Source organism: Bolinopsis microptera, chromosome 7 (assembly GCF_026151205.1).
Source record: "Bolinopsis microptera isolate Bmic1 chromosome 7, MBARI_Bmic_1.0, whole genome shotgun sequence".
In the NCBI taxonomy this organism is placed as follows: domain Eukaryota; kingdom Metazoa; phylum Ctenophora; class Tentaculata; order Lobata; family Bolinopsidae; genus Bolinopsis; species Bolinopsis microptera.
The window spans coordinates 5312749-5329624 of record NC_087078.1 but is presented as its reverse complement, the minus strand read 5'-3'; the positions used below and the strand labels follow the sequence as shown (position 1 = coordinate 5329624).

The 16876-nt window shown below is 38.7% G+C and overlaps 1 protein-coding gene across 8 annotated transcripts; it reads right to left on the bottom strand.

The window, feature by feature from the left end:
• Positions 1-394: 394 nt before the first annotated feature.
• On the bottom strand, positions 395-16629 carry LOC134818241 (major surface-labeled trophozoite antigen 417-like). Of its 8 annotated transcripts, none has more exons than XM_063827726.1 (17): positions 16567-16629; positions 10628-10724; positions 9970-10485; positions 9656-9817; positions 9354-9518; positions 9014-9175; positions 8479-8643; positions 8160-8321; positions 7502-7666; positions 4751-4918; positions 4425-4589; positions 4019-4228; positions 3687-3896; positions 2967-3176; positions 2437-2683; positions 2122-2264; positions 395-958 (listed from the first exon to the last, which is right to left on the bottom strand). In XM_063827726.1, exons 2-17 carry the CDS (start codon positions 10692-10694, stop codon positions 864-866), a joined length of 3012 nt encoding a protein of 1003 aa, XP_063683796.1. In that variant the 5' UTR covers positions 10695-10724; positions 16567-16629; the 3' UTR covers positions 395-863. The 8 variants fall into 8 exon arrangements, with proteins under 8 accessions (XP_063683796.1, XP_063683792.1, XP_063683794.1 ...); XM_063827720.1 differs by having other exon boundaries at positions 769-970; positions 2967-3185; XM_063827722.1 differs by lacking the exon at positions 16567-16629 and having other exon boundaries at positions 2967-3185; positions 10628-10751.
• Between the last annotated feature and the right edge of the window lie 247 nt (positions 16630-16876).

Here is a 16876-nt window from a genome sequence, read left to right as displayed (position 1 = left end):
GATACTATGGTGGTCGTAGACTCTAAGACGTAGAGACTCTATTTAAAGCTGTCTCTACGACGTAGAGACTCTATTTAAAGCTGTCTCTACGACGTAGAGACTCTATTTAAAGCTGTCTCTACGACGTAAAGACTCTATTTAAAGCTGTCTCTACGTCGTAGAGACCCATTTAAAGCTGTCTCTATGACGTAGAGACTCTATTTAAAGCTGTCTCTACGACGTAGAGACTCTATTTAAAGCTGTCTCTACGTCGTATAGACTCTATTTAAAGCTGTCTCTACGTCGTAGAGACTCTATTTAAAGCTGTATCTACGACATAGAGAGTAGTTTGCAAACTTGCTAAGGTCACCCTTATATTTCCAACTTAAAATGGGTTCTAAATCACATGATCGTATTCTACAAAAGTTTAATAGTCAAAACAATAACAGCAACATTCCTTCAAAACTTGTATAATTAAGGTGCGACCACCACATCGGCAGCCACAAACAAATACTCGTAAAGTAATAACTATTTCACCAAAATGTAAAACAAAAACAAACGAATAACTGTCCTACTTATTTAAGATATTTAAAATATTTAAAATTATTTCAATCTATAATTTATTTTTTAGACTTCTCTATAAGATGGTTATTAGCAAAAGCGTTACAAAATGACATCGTTTATCCTATACTGAATTTATAAACATGAGTTTAATCTATAAAATAAATTACCGCAAGCTGCTGAGCTCACTGTACTAATCTTATTCACTAATTGCTTTTTAATAATTACAATTTGTTAAGATAATAAATATAAACTTATAAATCAATTGAACATGCTGTGATCTCTGAAATGTTTTAAAATATAATCCCAGCGTTTTTAAATCTCTACCAAAACAAAGCAAAACCAATATTAACAATAACTAAAGTGACAGCCGCTGATATCTTCGTTGAGGAACTGTCGTCGCGGTCATCTATGACTTCTGAAGAAGAATCTAGTTTGAATTAGATGTTGCAAAAAATGTTAGTGAGTTACAATTTGAGTAGTTGTTAGTCTAGAAATAGTTTTGTGTTTTTGATCTAAATTGCGTTCGATGATTATTATTTTTTCCCTTGATTTTAGATGAACTAGATTTTACTGTTTTCAGAAACAATTAAATATTTCCGGCAGTATCCAGATAGCTCAACCCCTGTTCGCGAACAACTGTTCGTGAAAAACTTATGACATGATGGTTACCAGATCATATGACTGCATAATAACAGTACACAGACTTGCTATTAATTTAATACCTTACTAGCTTGCATCAAGATATAACTTATAGTATGATAGGTAAACAGTTAACTGTGCTACACTTTAGTCTGTTACTATGATCTGTACATAAATTTAAATTAAATTAAAATTTGTAAATGTTCAAGTAAAAAAAGGCTGTTCTAAATAATAATTCCACTGTAGTTTGCTTACATCAAGAATCAAGATACCTTACTAGCTTGCATCAAGATATAACTTATAGTATGGTAGGTTAACTGTGCTACATGATTAAACTATGATTTAAAACTTCAACCTAAACTAAAACTCAACTGGGCTCTCCTGTGTCACCAAACTAGACAAATAACCAATTTTAGATTATTATATTTTTCTATATTTGTATAATAAGTATATTGACGTAGTGGATGGTTGAGGGGGTTTCAAGCACAGGTCACTCTCAAATCCAAAGATAAGCAGTGTCCTTCGGCACTTCAAACCTCTTCAAACCTCCCCTGATTTATTTATTATTGATATTGTTTGATTGTGCCGTAAAAATAAATATTTGTTTTATTAATATTTGTTTTATTAAATATTTGTTTTATTAATATTTGTTTTATTAAATTGAATTAAAATTTGTCAATGTTCAAGTAAAAGATAATGTGAACCAACCGTGCTTGCAATGATGTAAACCCTGCTTGATTCAGTGTCAAGGGGTTCACATCATCACAAGCAAGTCTGTGTACTGTTATTATGCAGTCATATGATTTGGTAAGTATCATGTCATAAGTTGTTCACGAACACCTGTTCGCGAACAGGGGTCGGGCTATCTGGATACTGCCTTATTTCCTTGATGTAGGTATCTACTATTTGGGCGGGATTGGGGGCTTAGCGATATCTTACCTGCGCATTTTATCCAAACAACTTCATCTTGCTCGCATGACGTAGCCATCATTTTACCAACACACTCAGCAGATATGGCCAGTAAGTTCCCAGCACAGTCATCACCTGCTAGTCTTGGCATGCTCATACTCGATAGTAATGACCTGAAATACGAAAACATGTGAGAATCCAGCAATAATCTGCCTATAACGGTACTGCAGTTTTTAATTGTTGCAGAATTGTGCCGAAATCCTAGTTAATATCTGTACAACATATGAACAAAAATCAACTCCCTTATTGACTGAATATTTAAGAGCAATAGTGCAACATACTTACTCTGGAACATATTTAAAGTTTTGTGGACTGCTACCAAATGTTCCATCTCCAAATCCGAGTAATTGACAAATCATATTTGCAGTTGTGTTATCGTAACCACTGTTACAGAAAGTGACATTAGCAGTCTCCATTTCCACCTCATTTGCTGTGGTGACAACTAGAACACCCTGACTGCCACTAACAATCTGGGGTTCAGTTCCAGCTACTGCCTGGATCAGAGCTGCTCCTGTCATCTTCCAAACTATCTCTGAAATGTTCACTCTTCAGCACTCAAATATTCGTCTCATATAAACGTGTTTTCAAATTGAGATATATATTGAGGGTATAAGATCATTGGTAGCGATACCGTCTTCATTCTCTCAAGTAAGTCGCTTAGTTTAGTACTCCATCAGGATACTAGGCGCCAACAGTTCAACATGATTGTCTCGTATTTTGATTTCGTATACACCACAGTAACAAAACTTGGTAAAATTATATGCATACTAATTCCTTTAAATTTCAATGTGAGTAATGTGTTACATTTCCAATACCTTTGCATTGGGCCTCCTCAGTTCCCGTTCCAGCTGCTACACCCCCAGTACCAGCAGGACAATCAGTGCACTGAGAAGCTCCCACTGCACTGTACTGGTTCTTCAGACATGTAGAGCAGGAGGCTGCTGTTCCTCCGACACTGTATTCTCCTGCCTTGCAAGTCAGACATCCCTTATCCTGGTCAAGGTAGTGTCCTCCGGCGCACGGCTCTGAAATTTCTACTTAGTTCGAGAATAAAGACATTGGAGTAATAATGTTTGGGACACAATTATTGGTTCTCTCCTATGACGGGTTACACATCAGGTGGTATTTAGAGGTTTTCTTCAGACCTTATGGCACACTTCTATTAGATCCACCGTTTAATGTGTTTCATTCTTTCATAATTCATTATTTTGATTTCGAATGCTGTGTGAAATTATTGTCAAGTGTCTCTTCCAGTATGCATGCTTCTTTCCCAAATGTTTATTGCGGTAAAGGTTTATTCATTTTATCGTCTGTTTTATTCTGCAACATCAGAAATTTAGCTCTTTACCAGGAATAGTTAGTTGCTCAAGAATTCTACAGGTTTAAGGTATATCTTTGTTATCATATTTCTAGGATTGCGTTTATTTATACAATAATTTAACGAGATTTTAATTAGCATGCATATATTGCTTAGCACAAATCCCTGGTCGAATTTACAGGATCGTGTTACAGAGGTTTCCATGCAGTTCACTTACTCCATTTGCAGTCAACCTCTTCTTTGCCATCTCCAGAAGCTACTCCCTTGCCAGAAGGACAATCGGTACACTTAGTGGCTTTATCAGCACTGTATGTATCCGCTTCACATTTTGTACAAGAATCAGCTGTTCCTCCAGCACTGAACTCCCCTGCTTCACAAGGTAAGCAACCTTTTGTAGCATCCACATAATAACCCCCAAGACAAGATTCTGAAAAAAATGACCTCTTATTTCTTCGGAAAAGAGCAGTGAAAGTACAAATGGTCAATCCATAGCTTATTCCATGATCACATAACTAGAGTACAATATAATAACCTTCACTATTAACTTACTGAAGGTGCAATCACTTTCTTGTTTTCCTCCTCCGGAAGCTACTACTTTACCAGAAGGACATGCAGTGCACTTAGTCGCACCCGCTTCACTGTAAGTGTCTGCCTCACATTTTGTACAAGAATCTGCTGTTCCCCCAGCACTGAATTCCCCTGCTTCACAATTGGTGCAGCCGTTTTCCTGATTTAGATACTGACCACCGGCACAGGCCTCTGAAAGTTATACTTAGTTCTAGGAATGAGGTCAAGTGAATATGAAAGCAGTGAAGTTTTGGTTTAAATACTAACCACCGACAAGAGCCTCTGAAAATGTTACTTTGTTCTAGAAATGGGCTCAAGTGAAAGCAGTGAGGTAATGCTGTAATGGTTTCCTAAATCAAAGACTAGACGATAAAAATAATTCCCTTACTCCAAGTGCAGTCACTTTCTAGTTTCCCCTGTCCAGCTGCCACCTCTTTGTCTGCCGGACAATTTGAACAAGTGGGACTCTTTGACCCGACCGGACTCCAATGATCCGCCAAACAGTTTTGGCACCCAGAAGATTGTTCTAGATACTGACCACCAGCGCAGCCCTCTGTAGATTATTTAAGTTAACCGCATTGATAAACAGTTCGGCGTAAGAAATTTCCAGTTTTCAGGTTGAGAATTCAGGGGTTTTTACAAAATTTCAACCCATGTCCTCAACAAACTCATTATCATCATAAAAGATACATTGAAATTTAGTAACTAGCTTACTCCATGTGCAATCATCCTCACTAGATCCAGCCCCAGCTGCCACTCCTTTGTCTGTAGGACACGGCGTACAAGTGGCACTAGTAGAGCCCGGGGAACCCCAGGTATCGGCGCCACAAAGCTGGCAACCAGTGGCTTGGTCAAGGTACTGTCCTCCATTTGTACACGGCTCTGTTGGTTTAAAGATGTTTACTATTTACATTTATAATTGTTTTGAACATTGTGGTTTTGCCTAGCATTTTCAAATTGGAGGTTTCTTTCATGCTGCCCAATTTTATTTCGTATTTTTATTAAATATAATTTTGCAATTTTAGCGAATCGTGCAGCCACTGTTAGAAAATTTAGGCTTTTAAGAGTGGATGCTATTAAAATGTTTAGTTCATGCACAATTGTTCTAAATAACTTTTTGGAAGTTTGGATGCATTCTTAGAATTCCATCCAAACTTAGTCTCATGCCTTTCTTTCAGTTTTCAGGCACTTAGCGTTAACAGCTGATTGAGTGGGTTGTTTTAACTTTTAATTTTCTTACTTCATTATTTAAAACTTTCCTCTGATTAATCAATTAATTCGTACTTACAGTTACTGGTAAGACATGTCAATGTACAGTTGATAGTTTGATATACAAGTTCGTTACTTCCTCACGACTAACTGTAAGTGTAACATATCTTACCTTTGCAAAGAGGGGCGGCATTACTCCACGCGAGGAGAAATACGTATCGTACCGGGGGTTAAATACGTATGAGATACAAGCCGTATTTTAACCTTGAAAAATACAAGATTTTCAGGATGTCATTTTTCTCCCGAAATATTAATATTTCGGTAAAACGTAAATGTGTGATTAAATTAACGCTCAGAGGGGGGGGGAGGGCCGGGGGGCCAAATCGTAGTTTGAATCTGGGCCAATCTTGAAAAACTTAACTGAGGTACTAGCAAAACTGAGCGTTCTGCTCTAGAAACACACTTTTTTAGAGATTTTACCGGCGTATACTCTAAAATCACCTAATTTGTTAAATTTTAGGGAGGGGCGCCAATGGCCGACAGGGGGACGCTTTTTCGGCGGGGAGCGCCAACAGGTAACGTTACGCCACTGCTTTGCAGTGCACTGTAAATTGATAAACATGCAACACTAACAGCAAGTAAGTAATAGAATAGTGGATTGTACACGACCAGCGTGTCAAAATTCAAACTCAAAGTCATGAAACACAAGTATGCGCGTGTTCCATGTTCGATCGATTACATGTTCGATTTGTTCCAGAATAATCTTGCGCATGTGGCATTGCCATTAAGTACAATGCTATTATTATGACGATAGAAATTACAATGAGGCAGCATTGATAATTATAATGAGGCGACATAGACGTGTACGCTGTTTAACATCTTATCCAAAAATTGATATCTTTTAAAAATTACTCATTAAATTCAACCGTATTTTGATAATTCATCAGCCCTGCACTTTTAGAAAAAATCTAAAAGTACGTATCATACAGGCGGTTTTACAAGTACGTACGATACGTATTTCACATCTTCACATAAGTATAATTTCACATCTTATAAACTAGAAGTTTATAATTTTCTGGTTCACCCGCACTATGATTTTTAACGAACAATTTTAGAAACCTTTAAATGACAAAATTTTCGGTATTTTTTTCTCTCTTAGACAAAAATGTTATTTAATAATTTATTAAGAGTCAACTAACTTAACCACTGTGAAATTAAAACGAGGTAAGTTTATAATTTGAATTTTGTACAAAACGATTTTGAATGGGGCTTCACTGTTACATTTAAAAACCCCATGCCTAACGAAGGTAAGGTGTACAAGATATTAACCATGCTATGCATAATGTTGATGATCGTGCACAATTTGAACCTTACAAATTACAACCGGTAAGGTTAACCTCCGGAAACCGCTCCGAGTGTCTTCGCTCTTATGAGAAATTTATAGAGACTATAGTCTTTTAAAATTTCTTCGGTCAAAAGTGGGCTATATAATGACAATCCTCTTCTAATATGCCCATTACATGAAGAGTCAACACAGTACGTAAATATTTGTATCAATGATTATTGATGCTATAAAATTACTGATTGATATTTAGGTACGTTATACGCATTATCTTCCAGGGCAAATGAGCTGATCATCAAAATGCTACCCATATAAGAGCATGAATGAACGACTTTTTCGTAGCGATCTTCTCCAGATTAATTGAACATTCTACAAACATTTGTACATCTGGCATCGGCCCGCAACTGTCGGGTAGTGAGAACAACCTGTTGGATAGCTACACCACGTTAATTATTTTTGACCAGAATAAAACACTAGTATTAGTAATGAATTGTAAAAGGCAGCGTGTGACGTCAAATAAATTAAATGCGCGAATTATTCGATTTTTTCTCACGATATTTGACTGGGCGGAGCCAGCCTGCCGCCCTGAGGTCCTCAGGTAAAAAATAATAACTTACCAGTAAGTACGAATTGATTGATTAATCAGAGGAAAATAATGAAGTAAGAAAATTAAAAGTTAAAACAACCCACTCAATCAGCTGTTAACGCGAAGTGCATGAAAACTGAAAAGGCATGAGACTAAGTTTGGATGGAATTCTAAGAATGCATGCGAGGTATATGATTTTTCTGTTCTGTAATGCTGTCCCTTCATGTAGATGTAATTCAGCTAGTAATTACTCCAAGTGCATTCACTTTCCAGTTCCCCTGTCCAGCAACACATATCAGCCCATGCATATTTATTGAGCTCTACTTACTCCAGTTGCAGTCACCAGCTTCTTTTCCAAAACCAGCACCTACTTCTTTTCCCGCTGTACAGACAGTGCAGGAAGCAGCTGTGTTTCCTGGACCACTCCAGTGATCTGCTGGACAGTTCTCACAACCGATGGCTTGATTTAGACGCTGACCCGCTTCACATGGTTCTGTAAGGTCATGTTAAAGTCAGACCTCGTACTTTGCTACGATATTCTGAGATCGTACCAACCACAGAGTCATGCTGTCAACCTCTACCTGTGCTTAACCTTCAGGTCCCACTTTTGAGATTGAACCAACTACCTGTGCTTAACCTTCAGGCTCCGCTTTTGATGTCTCATTTTGCATCTATACTATATTCTGTTGTCATTTTCTGTGTTCTTATTTCGTTTTTTCTGTGTGTGATGTGTACCAATCGTGTGATTAACTGATTATAGCGCTTCATTTAATTTCCATTTCAGTTTTCACTATTTCCAGTGCCTTGGCTGATTCATCTTTCGAAATCGTGTTCGAAATCTGTCGGGTCATTATTTCTTTGCTCGGTGTAACGTTGCAATATTCAGTTAACGATTTAGTCTCGTCTCGGGTATTTTTTCGAATATTTTGTTGGGTATTTTGATCAGCTGAAAGTACAATAAATTATTACTTCAAATTCAAACTTACTCCAAGTGCAATCAGCCTCGCTCGCTCCAGCTCCAGCAGCAACTCCTTTATTAGATGGACATTGTGTACACTGTGCAACCTGCCCTCCTGCACTCCAGTGATCTGCTAGACAATTCTTACAACCGGTCGCTTGGTCCAGATATTGGCCGCCACTACAGTCCTCTGAAGATAACATATCCGTGAGAGGGGTGTAAAAATATGGACTGTAGTCTGTGAAGTCTAAAGCGAAAGACACTAAACCATGATGTTTATAGTATAAGTAACATAGTGAAAGCCGTAAATGCGCCCAACATACTTAGAAAGTTAGGAAAATACTTACTCCATGTGCAGTCACCAGCTTGTTTTCCTAGTCCGGCGCCCACTCCTTTTTCCGCTGCACAAGCAGTGCAGGTCGTAGCCTCGTTTCCAGCGGCACTCCAGTGATCTGGTGGACAGTTCTCACAACCGTTGGTTTGATCTAGATGCTGACCCGCTTCACATGGTTCTGTAAATATAATAATTATTATAATATTATAGTAGGGAAAACAAATGAAGAGACTGCCATGCCATCCGAAAAAGGGACGTGATTACGAAATACAATCAGTAGTCCATTTGGAACACAAGGAAGTGTCCTTCTCGTCACATATTCGGACAGTCTTTCTTTAAATCGCCAGACTTGTCGCTCAGGTAAACGCAAGGTATGAGCCCTGAGCCACTACTCTTGTGCAAACATCCTTTTCAACTTTAAACCAAAGTTAAATAAGGAATTCTGGCCAGAGTTTCTCGAATCTAACACGGTAAATTAACATAAAGTTTTAGTTTTGAACTGCTAAGCACAAATATATGTGGCATTGTACGATAACGTATAAACATACTCCAAGTGCAGTCAGCCTCGCTCGTTCCAGCTCCAGCAGAAACTCCTTTTTCAGCTGGACATTGTGTACACTGTGCAACCTGCCCTCCTACACTCCAGTGATCTGCTAGACAATTCTTACAACCGGTCGCTTGGTCCAGATATTGCCCGCTACTACAGTCCTCTGAAGATAATGATGACTTACATTGTTATTACATTACATTGCTATTACATTACATTGCTATTACATACATTACATTGCTGTTACATTACCTGACTGAGGAAAACGAAGTACTAAAGAAGGATGATTATACACGATTAGAATGCATATTGCATACCCTTGGCCTGTCGAATCTACTTACTCCAGTTGCAGTCACCAGCTCCTTTTCCCAGTCCAGCACCCACTTCTTTTCCCGATGTACAGACAGTGCAGGAAGCAGCTGTGTTTCCTGATGCACTCCAGTGATCTGCTGGACAGTCCTCACAACCGATGGCTTGATTTAGACGCTGACCCGCTTCACATGGTTCTGAAAGCATTATTATTATGGTTATTTCTAATCGGCTATCATCTTGAGCTAATCAAAAATTATCTAAAGTAAAAAAGGAAATGAAATAGAATCACGAGGATTTCAGGTTGGATTTTTTAATGAAATTTTGAACTTACTCCAAGTGCAGTCACTTTCTTTTGTTCCCTTTCCAGCTTCCACCCCTTTAGCTTCAGGGCATTTAGTACACGATTCAAGCCAGACTCCAGCACCATAATGATCAGTTTCACAGTCCGTACAACTACCTTCTCTAGCATCCAAATACTGCCCGGGATTACACGCTGAAAGGGTCATTTATCAACGTCGTATTTAATAATGAGTAACCAGTTCATTCATGACGAATGAACAGCCGTGTCAACTTTCCAGGATACAATTCTATGAAAAAAGGTGAGCAGATTTATTATACAGTTATAAGATACAATTGTCTCCATACCAGTGATAATCCTGTATTCTACTGTGTAGATGTTCTCTAATGTGTAGCCATCATCATCATCCACCAATTTTAGTTTCATTTTCGTGACTTTAGCACGATTGCTTGTGAAGCTTGTCCATACAGCCGGACATGGTACAGTGCTTAGACTTGAAAATGTACCCTGCTCCCCTCCTTTGATTTCGACCAAGTAGTCTGTATTCAAATCTACAGTTACTTTTGAGGGGATTGATTTAAGCATTTCTGTTTTGGTCTCGTCGCATTGCTCAAATTCACTAGTATCATACAATGATAAAATATTGTTTCGACCCGAATGTGTGTTCCATTTATAGGTAAGCAATGCAATCTGTGAGCTTTGGCTATCTCGTTCAAAAACACCGGCTTCTACAGAAAATTCTAGGTCTGCGTTGTCATCTAGTTGGGTCAATTGTAATTGAAGTCGGTTGGTTGTGATGCTGAAATCGAGGTAATCTGTCGCCTCATTCCCATCGTTACCGTCTAATATCAACTCAATATAACCTTGAAATAGTAAATGTCAATTAATTAAATTACCTAAAATTTGGAGTGAAAAATGTCAGGTAATTCAAAGACCTAAAATTTTGGGTTTAAACTCTGAAAACTCTGAAACTGAACTGAAGGCACACAACATGTACCTGCTTACCATTAGTCAGTGAACTTCGGGTAATGAATATCAAAAACCATATCATACATGATAAAGTCGTGCTCATTCTATTTTTTCATCATTAGTTCATCATTACCTGAATTTGGAATACTTTTATATCGGACGTTATATCGGACGTTACAATAATGACTTTAATATTATATGTTACAAGACTCTAGACTGAACTGACTTCTGCCATAAACTCGATACTTGACCATGGCCGCTGGCTCGACTAGTGTTGCAAGAAGTGACCCTGACAGTTTCAACCGCCTTCAGAGTTGCCATAACCCAGAAGCAGGCAGAGCATCCTCATGGAAATGCTATCTACTATCTAGTTCCAGCCTCTCTTGAAAAGAAGCTCTACAATATACTATAGAGCCTAGGCCCATGGTAGTTCGTACCGTTTTAGTTCTCAATACTCTTTTCAAGTACATGCTCGTGAGATTCCCCACAATGTGAGACCAAGTTCACGTACCTGAGAGGACCCCCGGGCAGACTGCAGAGTTTCTAACTTGTTTATAAAGAGTATACCGCAGATTTGAGTCGGACAGAAGTCTGGAATAAACTCTCTGTTATAAGTTTGTAGTATACACATTACACAAGTGATCAGTGACAGAGTGAGCCTGATATAATCATATTGGTAAATTGTGATAAAACGAGTGTAAAAAGCACTCACACTAAGATATTCGAATAATTAAGAGTTTACTACTGACAACCTGACCTCATTTATTCTGCATATTGTGGATACTACTGACAACATGACCTCATTTATTCTGCATATTGTGGATACTACTGACAACATGACCTCATTTATTCTGCATATTGTGGATGAAAAAAATGGTACTGAAAACGGTTCTTTTGCGATAGTCAAAACGCGACAACTAGCGCTGGATAACGCTGGCCAGCGCAAAATATATATGTTCGATAATTGTCGCTATCCAGCGCTAGTTGTCGCCATACAGCGCTAGTTGTCGCTGGCTATGCGACACTGTCGCACGCGATAGTTTGCGAATGCCAGCGCAACTGGCCATCGCAGTAAACAGTTCGATAACTAGCGCTGGATAGCGACAACTAGCGCTGGATAGCGACAACTAGCGCTGGCCAGCGCTAAGCGATAGCCAGCGCAAAATTTTTGCGCTATTACCCGTCAGCTAGCGCTGGCCAGCGCTGGCCAGCGCTAACCAGCGCTAACCAGCGCTAACCAGCGCTAGCCAGCGCTAGCCAGCGCTAGCCAGCGCTAACCAGCGCTAACCAGCGCTAGCCAGCGCTAACCAGCGCTAACCAGCGCTGGCCAGCGCTAGCTGACGAGTAATATCGCAAATATTTGATTTTTATATTTTGCGCTGGCCAACGCTGGCTAGCGCTGGCCAGCGCTAGCTGACGAGTAATATTGCAACTATATTGCGCTGGCCAGCGCTGGCTGACGAGTAATACTATTAGTATTACTAATATCTAGCGTGCTAAATCACTCTGCAGTCGATCTTCGAGATTGTTCTAAAAGGGCCCCTGATAGTTGTAACCAACTTCAATCGATGTATTTATATAATTAATAATTACCGTTAGGGTTAGGGTTTCAGCATATGTTTTTGTTAAGGATTGGGTTATAGGATTGGGTTATAGGATTGGGTTAGGGTTGGGATCAGATTAGAGGGTTAGGGTTTCGAAAAGTCGTTCAGAACCAGCTAGAGTCAGAGAATGGGTAAAAAAGTCACGTGACAGTCGAGTGTAAAGTGATTAAATTTAATCATCATCCGAGTAATATCGCAAGTATATGATTTTGATACATTGCGCTGGTTAGCGCTGGCCAGCGCTGGCTAGCGCTGGTTAGCGCTGGCTAGCGCTGGCTAGCGCTGGTTAGCGCTGGCCAGCGCTAGCTGACGGGTAATAGCGCAAAAATTTTGCGCTGGATATCGATGGCCAGCGCTGGCCAGCGCTGGCTATCGCTTAGCGCTGGCCAGCGCTAGTTGTCGCTATCCAGCGCTAGTTGTCGCTATCCAGCGCTAGTTATCGAGCTGTTTTCTGCGATGGCCAGTTGCGCTGGCCATCGCAAACTATCGCGTGCGACAGTGTCGCATAGCCAGCGACAACTAGCGCTGGATAGCGACAACTAGCGCTGGATGGCGACAACTAGCGCTGAATGGCGACAACTAGCGCTGGATAGCGACAATTATCGAACATATATATTTTGCGCTGGCCAGCGTTATCCAGCGCTGGATAGCGACAACTAGCGCTGGATGGCGACAACTAGCGCTGGATAGCGCTAGTTGTCGCCATCCAGCGCTAGTTGTCGCGTTTTGACTATCGCAAAAGAACCCTGAAAACCGAATAAAACATTTTACTTTGTTTGGGCCCTCGCTAAAAACAATTTGCACTCCTAAAACTCATCTCACCAACTAAAGGGACGGTACTTAAATGCAGGTTTGTGAAATTCTACAGCTGACTTCTGAAGAAACCCACCGTTTAAGAACAACTTCACGTCACTTAACATCGTGTAGATGTGTTCTCATGAAGTTAAACGGTGTTATGTGTCTTTTAAGCGGAGATCATCAGTGTTTTTAAACGGTGACTGGTGGTTGCTCCAAATCTCTTAGTTCTTACAGCCAAAATTGTGATTTAGAATGTACCCAAAAACACGAAAAAAGTAACGAAATGTTACTGTAAATCTTAGAAAAAAGTTTTGGAGAGAAGTAACGAACACGAAATGTCAAATATATGAAGATAAAAGATCGCAAAAATATATAAACTTAGTATCAAGCAAGTGTTCGGGTCCCGAGTGATCAACAATTAAACTACCAACAGATTATAAATATAAGTTAGCAATGCATAATTGTCGCAAAGTCGGCTTTAATTTGATTATTTTGGGTCAGACTGATCAATAACGTGAGGTTCGAATGTTCGAAAGTATAAAATAAACTACCAAGAAATAATGCCGCTTGCATTTCTTACTTCCTAGAATCCAAGGCTATTCTAATTGTTTTTCATGTTCACTGTGCGTGCTTGCCACTACCACACAAGACATTTACATAAATATTTGTTAACCATTGGATAGCACTAGCTTGGAAAAGTCGTGTTTTCCCGGTGGTGAGCTTCATAGCACGAAAAAATGTACATATTTTATGCGGCCGCTGCGGATATCAAATATATCGCATAATACTGAAGTGCTATAAAGAAACTAGCGAACTAGGTCCCTAGGTTATCAGATATTTAGGCTATCAGATATTTAGGGACTAACCTATCACCCATTAATTGTCCGGCCAATATTTTGAACGATTATTTGATGGCCCACTCTTCACTTGTCCATTCGAAAATAAATCAATAAACAGCAAGGTCAATAAAGAGTGTGTATAGTGTATGTGTAATGTGTATTGTGTAAACGGTATCGGTATGATCATACCCAACTATTCAACAAAGCAATGCTTGAATGCTATGTGATGGTAACATTAAAGGAACTGAAATAAAAGAAATTACATTAGTGCTCCTCTTCCTTTTATCATGGCGACCATTCTAAGCAAGAAGAAGTACATAATGTTGTGAAATACATACATACTTTGGGCTCTTGTGTCATTAATTTCTGTACGTACTTTCCAAATAATAGGCTGGAATAATAGGAGCTTACTACATTTTTTGATAGAGAGATCAGTGATTGTCTCATCGAATAGTTTCTAGTTTTAGCAGCTTAAACATCGAGCATGCATTGACGTTAATTGTGTATTAATGCCTTAAAAACTGACATTTGACATGCATTTTCAGTAATTATGGGACGATGGCCCTCTAAAATACCTCTGAATATTGACTATAACAAAATCAGAGGCTGCACAGAGGCTGCAGTGAGGCTGCAGTGAGGCTGCACAGAGGCTGCAGTGAGGCTGCACAGAGGCTGCACAGAGGCTGTACAGAGGCTGCACAGAGGCTGCACGCTTCTGTCGCTCCTAGTCTTATGTCATACATTTTATCGAGACAGAAATATACATTGTACATCATTCTAGGTGAGTAGGTGGGGCTCCTGAAAAACGGTCTGACTGATGAGTGACTGATGAATAACTTAATACAAATGAATAATGATCTGGACCGTGTAAGAAGTAAAACCAACATCAACAAATACCATCTTGCATGAAATACACCGATTATCACAAACACACGGTACACACTGGGGATAGAACGCAAAATGACAATTGATTTCTGAATAAACGGCATTCATACCTCCGGAGCTTCTAGGAACAAAAATAAGAGCGTACTAAACCACACAGTAAAGCAACACGCCCTATATGCCGGAACACAAGTGGGGTTTGTGCTGTAATAACTTTACGTAAAGCGGTCTATGAGCTTATCCTAGACCACCTCGTAACACAAATATTGGAGGTCATAGGTCAGCTACTGTAAATACACTACTAATCACTTAATCTTATCCGGGATTGGTAGATATAAGATACCGACAGGTTTATAGTACCAGAGACTATGAGTCGTCACTCGTGTACCGTCCAGACTCCAGATATGGTAAAGCTGAAAAACTAACGCAAGTTTCGACAGTATTATTATTAGCGTACGCTGTTTTGCAGCATGAGATGATGGATTATGCGATTAAATGTGGTCATTGATCCCTACATCCTTTATTAGATGTAACTGGTAATATGATCAGGGGTTGTATCACTTCTCAAGTTTTAAGAAACCTCAGTCCTAAAATCAGAATAGTATAGGGGCTGTTTATAGAAATAGTCCGTACAATAAAAGCTTTTAAAATCAATATCATGTCGCTGTAATCTTGCAAAGCATGGAATTTATATATTTTGCAATGAATAAGAACTGAATAAATAGATAATGAATAAAGGTGGACTTTATATCCAAGAAAAAAAAGCAAAAATTGCGATATGCCGTATCAATTACATTAAGTCGACGTTGGATCATTAATTAATTAGGCAGTATACAGCCGTTTAGCTTGTTAACGAGCCATTAATCCATTACACACCCTCGTGTAAGCTAATCAAGTTATCAGTCTACTAATTTATTGTGGTTTTTATCGGTTACATTTCTAAACTACTATTCGCCATATACGGTATAATCGGACGCATTTCAACTGCTAAAAAGTCACACTAAATAGATAAAAGCCTGAATTAATGTTCATCAAATATTTTATCAATTATTAATCATGTGAAGACTAACTCTATAGAGTCTAGGATCACAAGAAGGAATGACAGAATCAAATTTCTGATCTGTGATCAACATGTGATCATCATACTTAATATGTCGTCAAAATTCTTGCACACTCCTTTTCAAGTGGAGAAACACTGCCACAAATAACAATCAATTAACAAGAAAAAAAAAGCTATTAAGTTTTAAGACAAAACATTTACTTCTAACGCAAACTTTTAAATATAGCGCTGGCAAAAGCCATTGGTATATTACTGTTAAGTCAATCAAAATTGCACAATAGAAAAATATCATCGTAGCATGTAGTTAAATTGCTGTTCACATAACGTATTTACTATTTACCTACTTAAGCGTAAAAGATGGCCTGGTCATTGCTTTATTGAACAGAATGAAATTTAACAGCTTAAAGGATTTCAAGATGAAACGGGTTTAACTAAAAACTACAAGCACAACTGCAGCGATACCGATGATGGTAAGACAAACATTATCATCGTTACTGAGTATTAAGACTGAGGTACAGTCCGCAATTCCACGAGGAGCTCAAGAATTTACACACTTTTCCTTTGACAATCTTAACATTTTGAAGTCACAAAATGTTAGCTTTACATCCTCCTCATTGAATAATTAGCTACCTTACAACCCGTACACCAGCTACAAGGTGTTATTTATACTGTTAGCACTGTTACCTTATGTACTACTTTACTATCATACTACTATGATATATTTCAAAGCATTATATTTTGACACGTTATGTATACATTTTGTTTGTTATATTCATATATTATAATCACTACCTTTGTCTTCTACAGCATCCACTTTTTCCTTTCGTTTCCACCAGCTCGTCTTCTAAAATTCCTTTAGTAAATGGGGTCAGTCACTGAGTCATGTTTAATTTTAAGACCTAACTTCTGGTGCAAACATCTATACTCTATAAGCATGATAGCGCTGGCAAAAGTCCATGAGTCGATCAAAATAGAAAAATATCATCGTAGTTATAAATCAAATTACCATTGTCCACATAACTTATTATAACGTGAAATCATTCTAATAAAATCAACATTGTGCAATTGCAGTTTGCACAGCTCAAAGGTTGTCACAAAGTGT

Coding starts and splice junctions, on each gene's coding strand:
- LOC134818241 (XM_063827720.1), bottom strand. CDS start 10,694: ATGAGCACGACTTTATCATGTATGATATGGTTTTTGATATTCATTACC. Junction 9,176..9,353: donor AGCTGGTGACTGCAACTGGA/GTAAGTAGATTC, acceptor CATTATCTTCAG/AGGACTGTAGTAGCGGGCAA. Junction 4,919..7,501: donor AGCTGGTGACTGCAACTGGA/GTAAGTAGAGCT, acceptor TTAAACCAACAG/AGCCGTGTACAAATGGAGGA.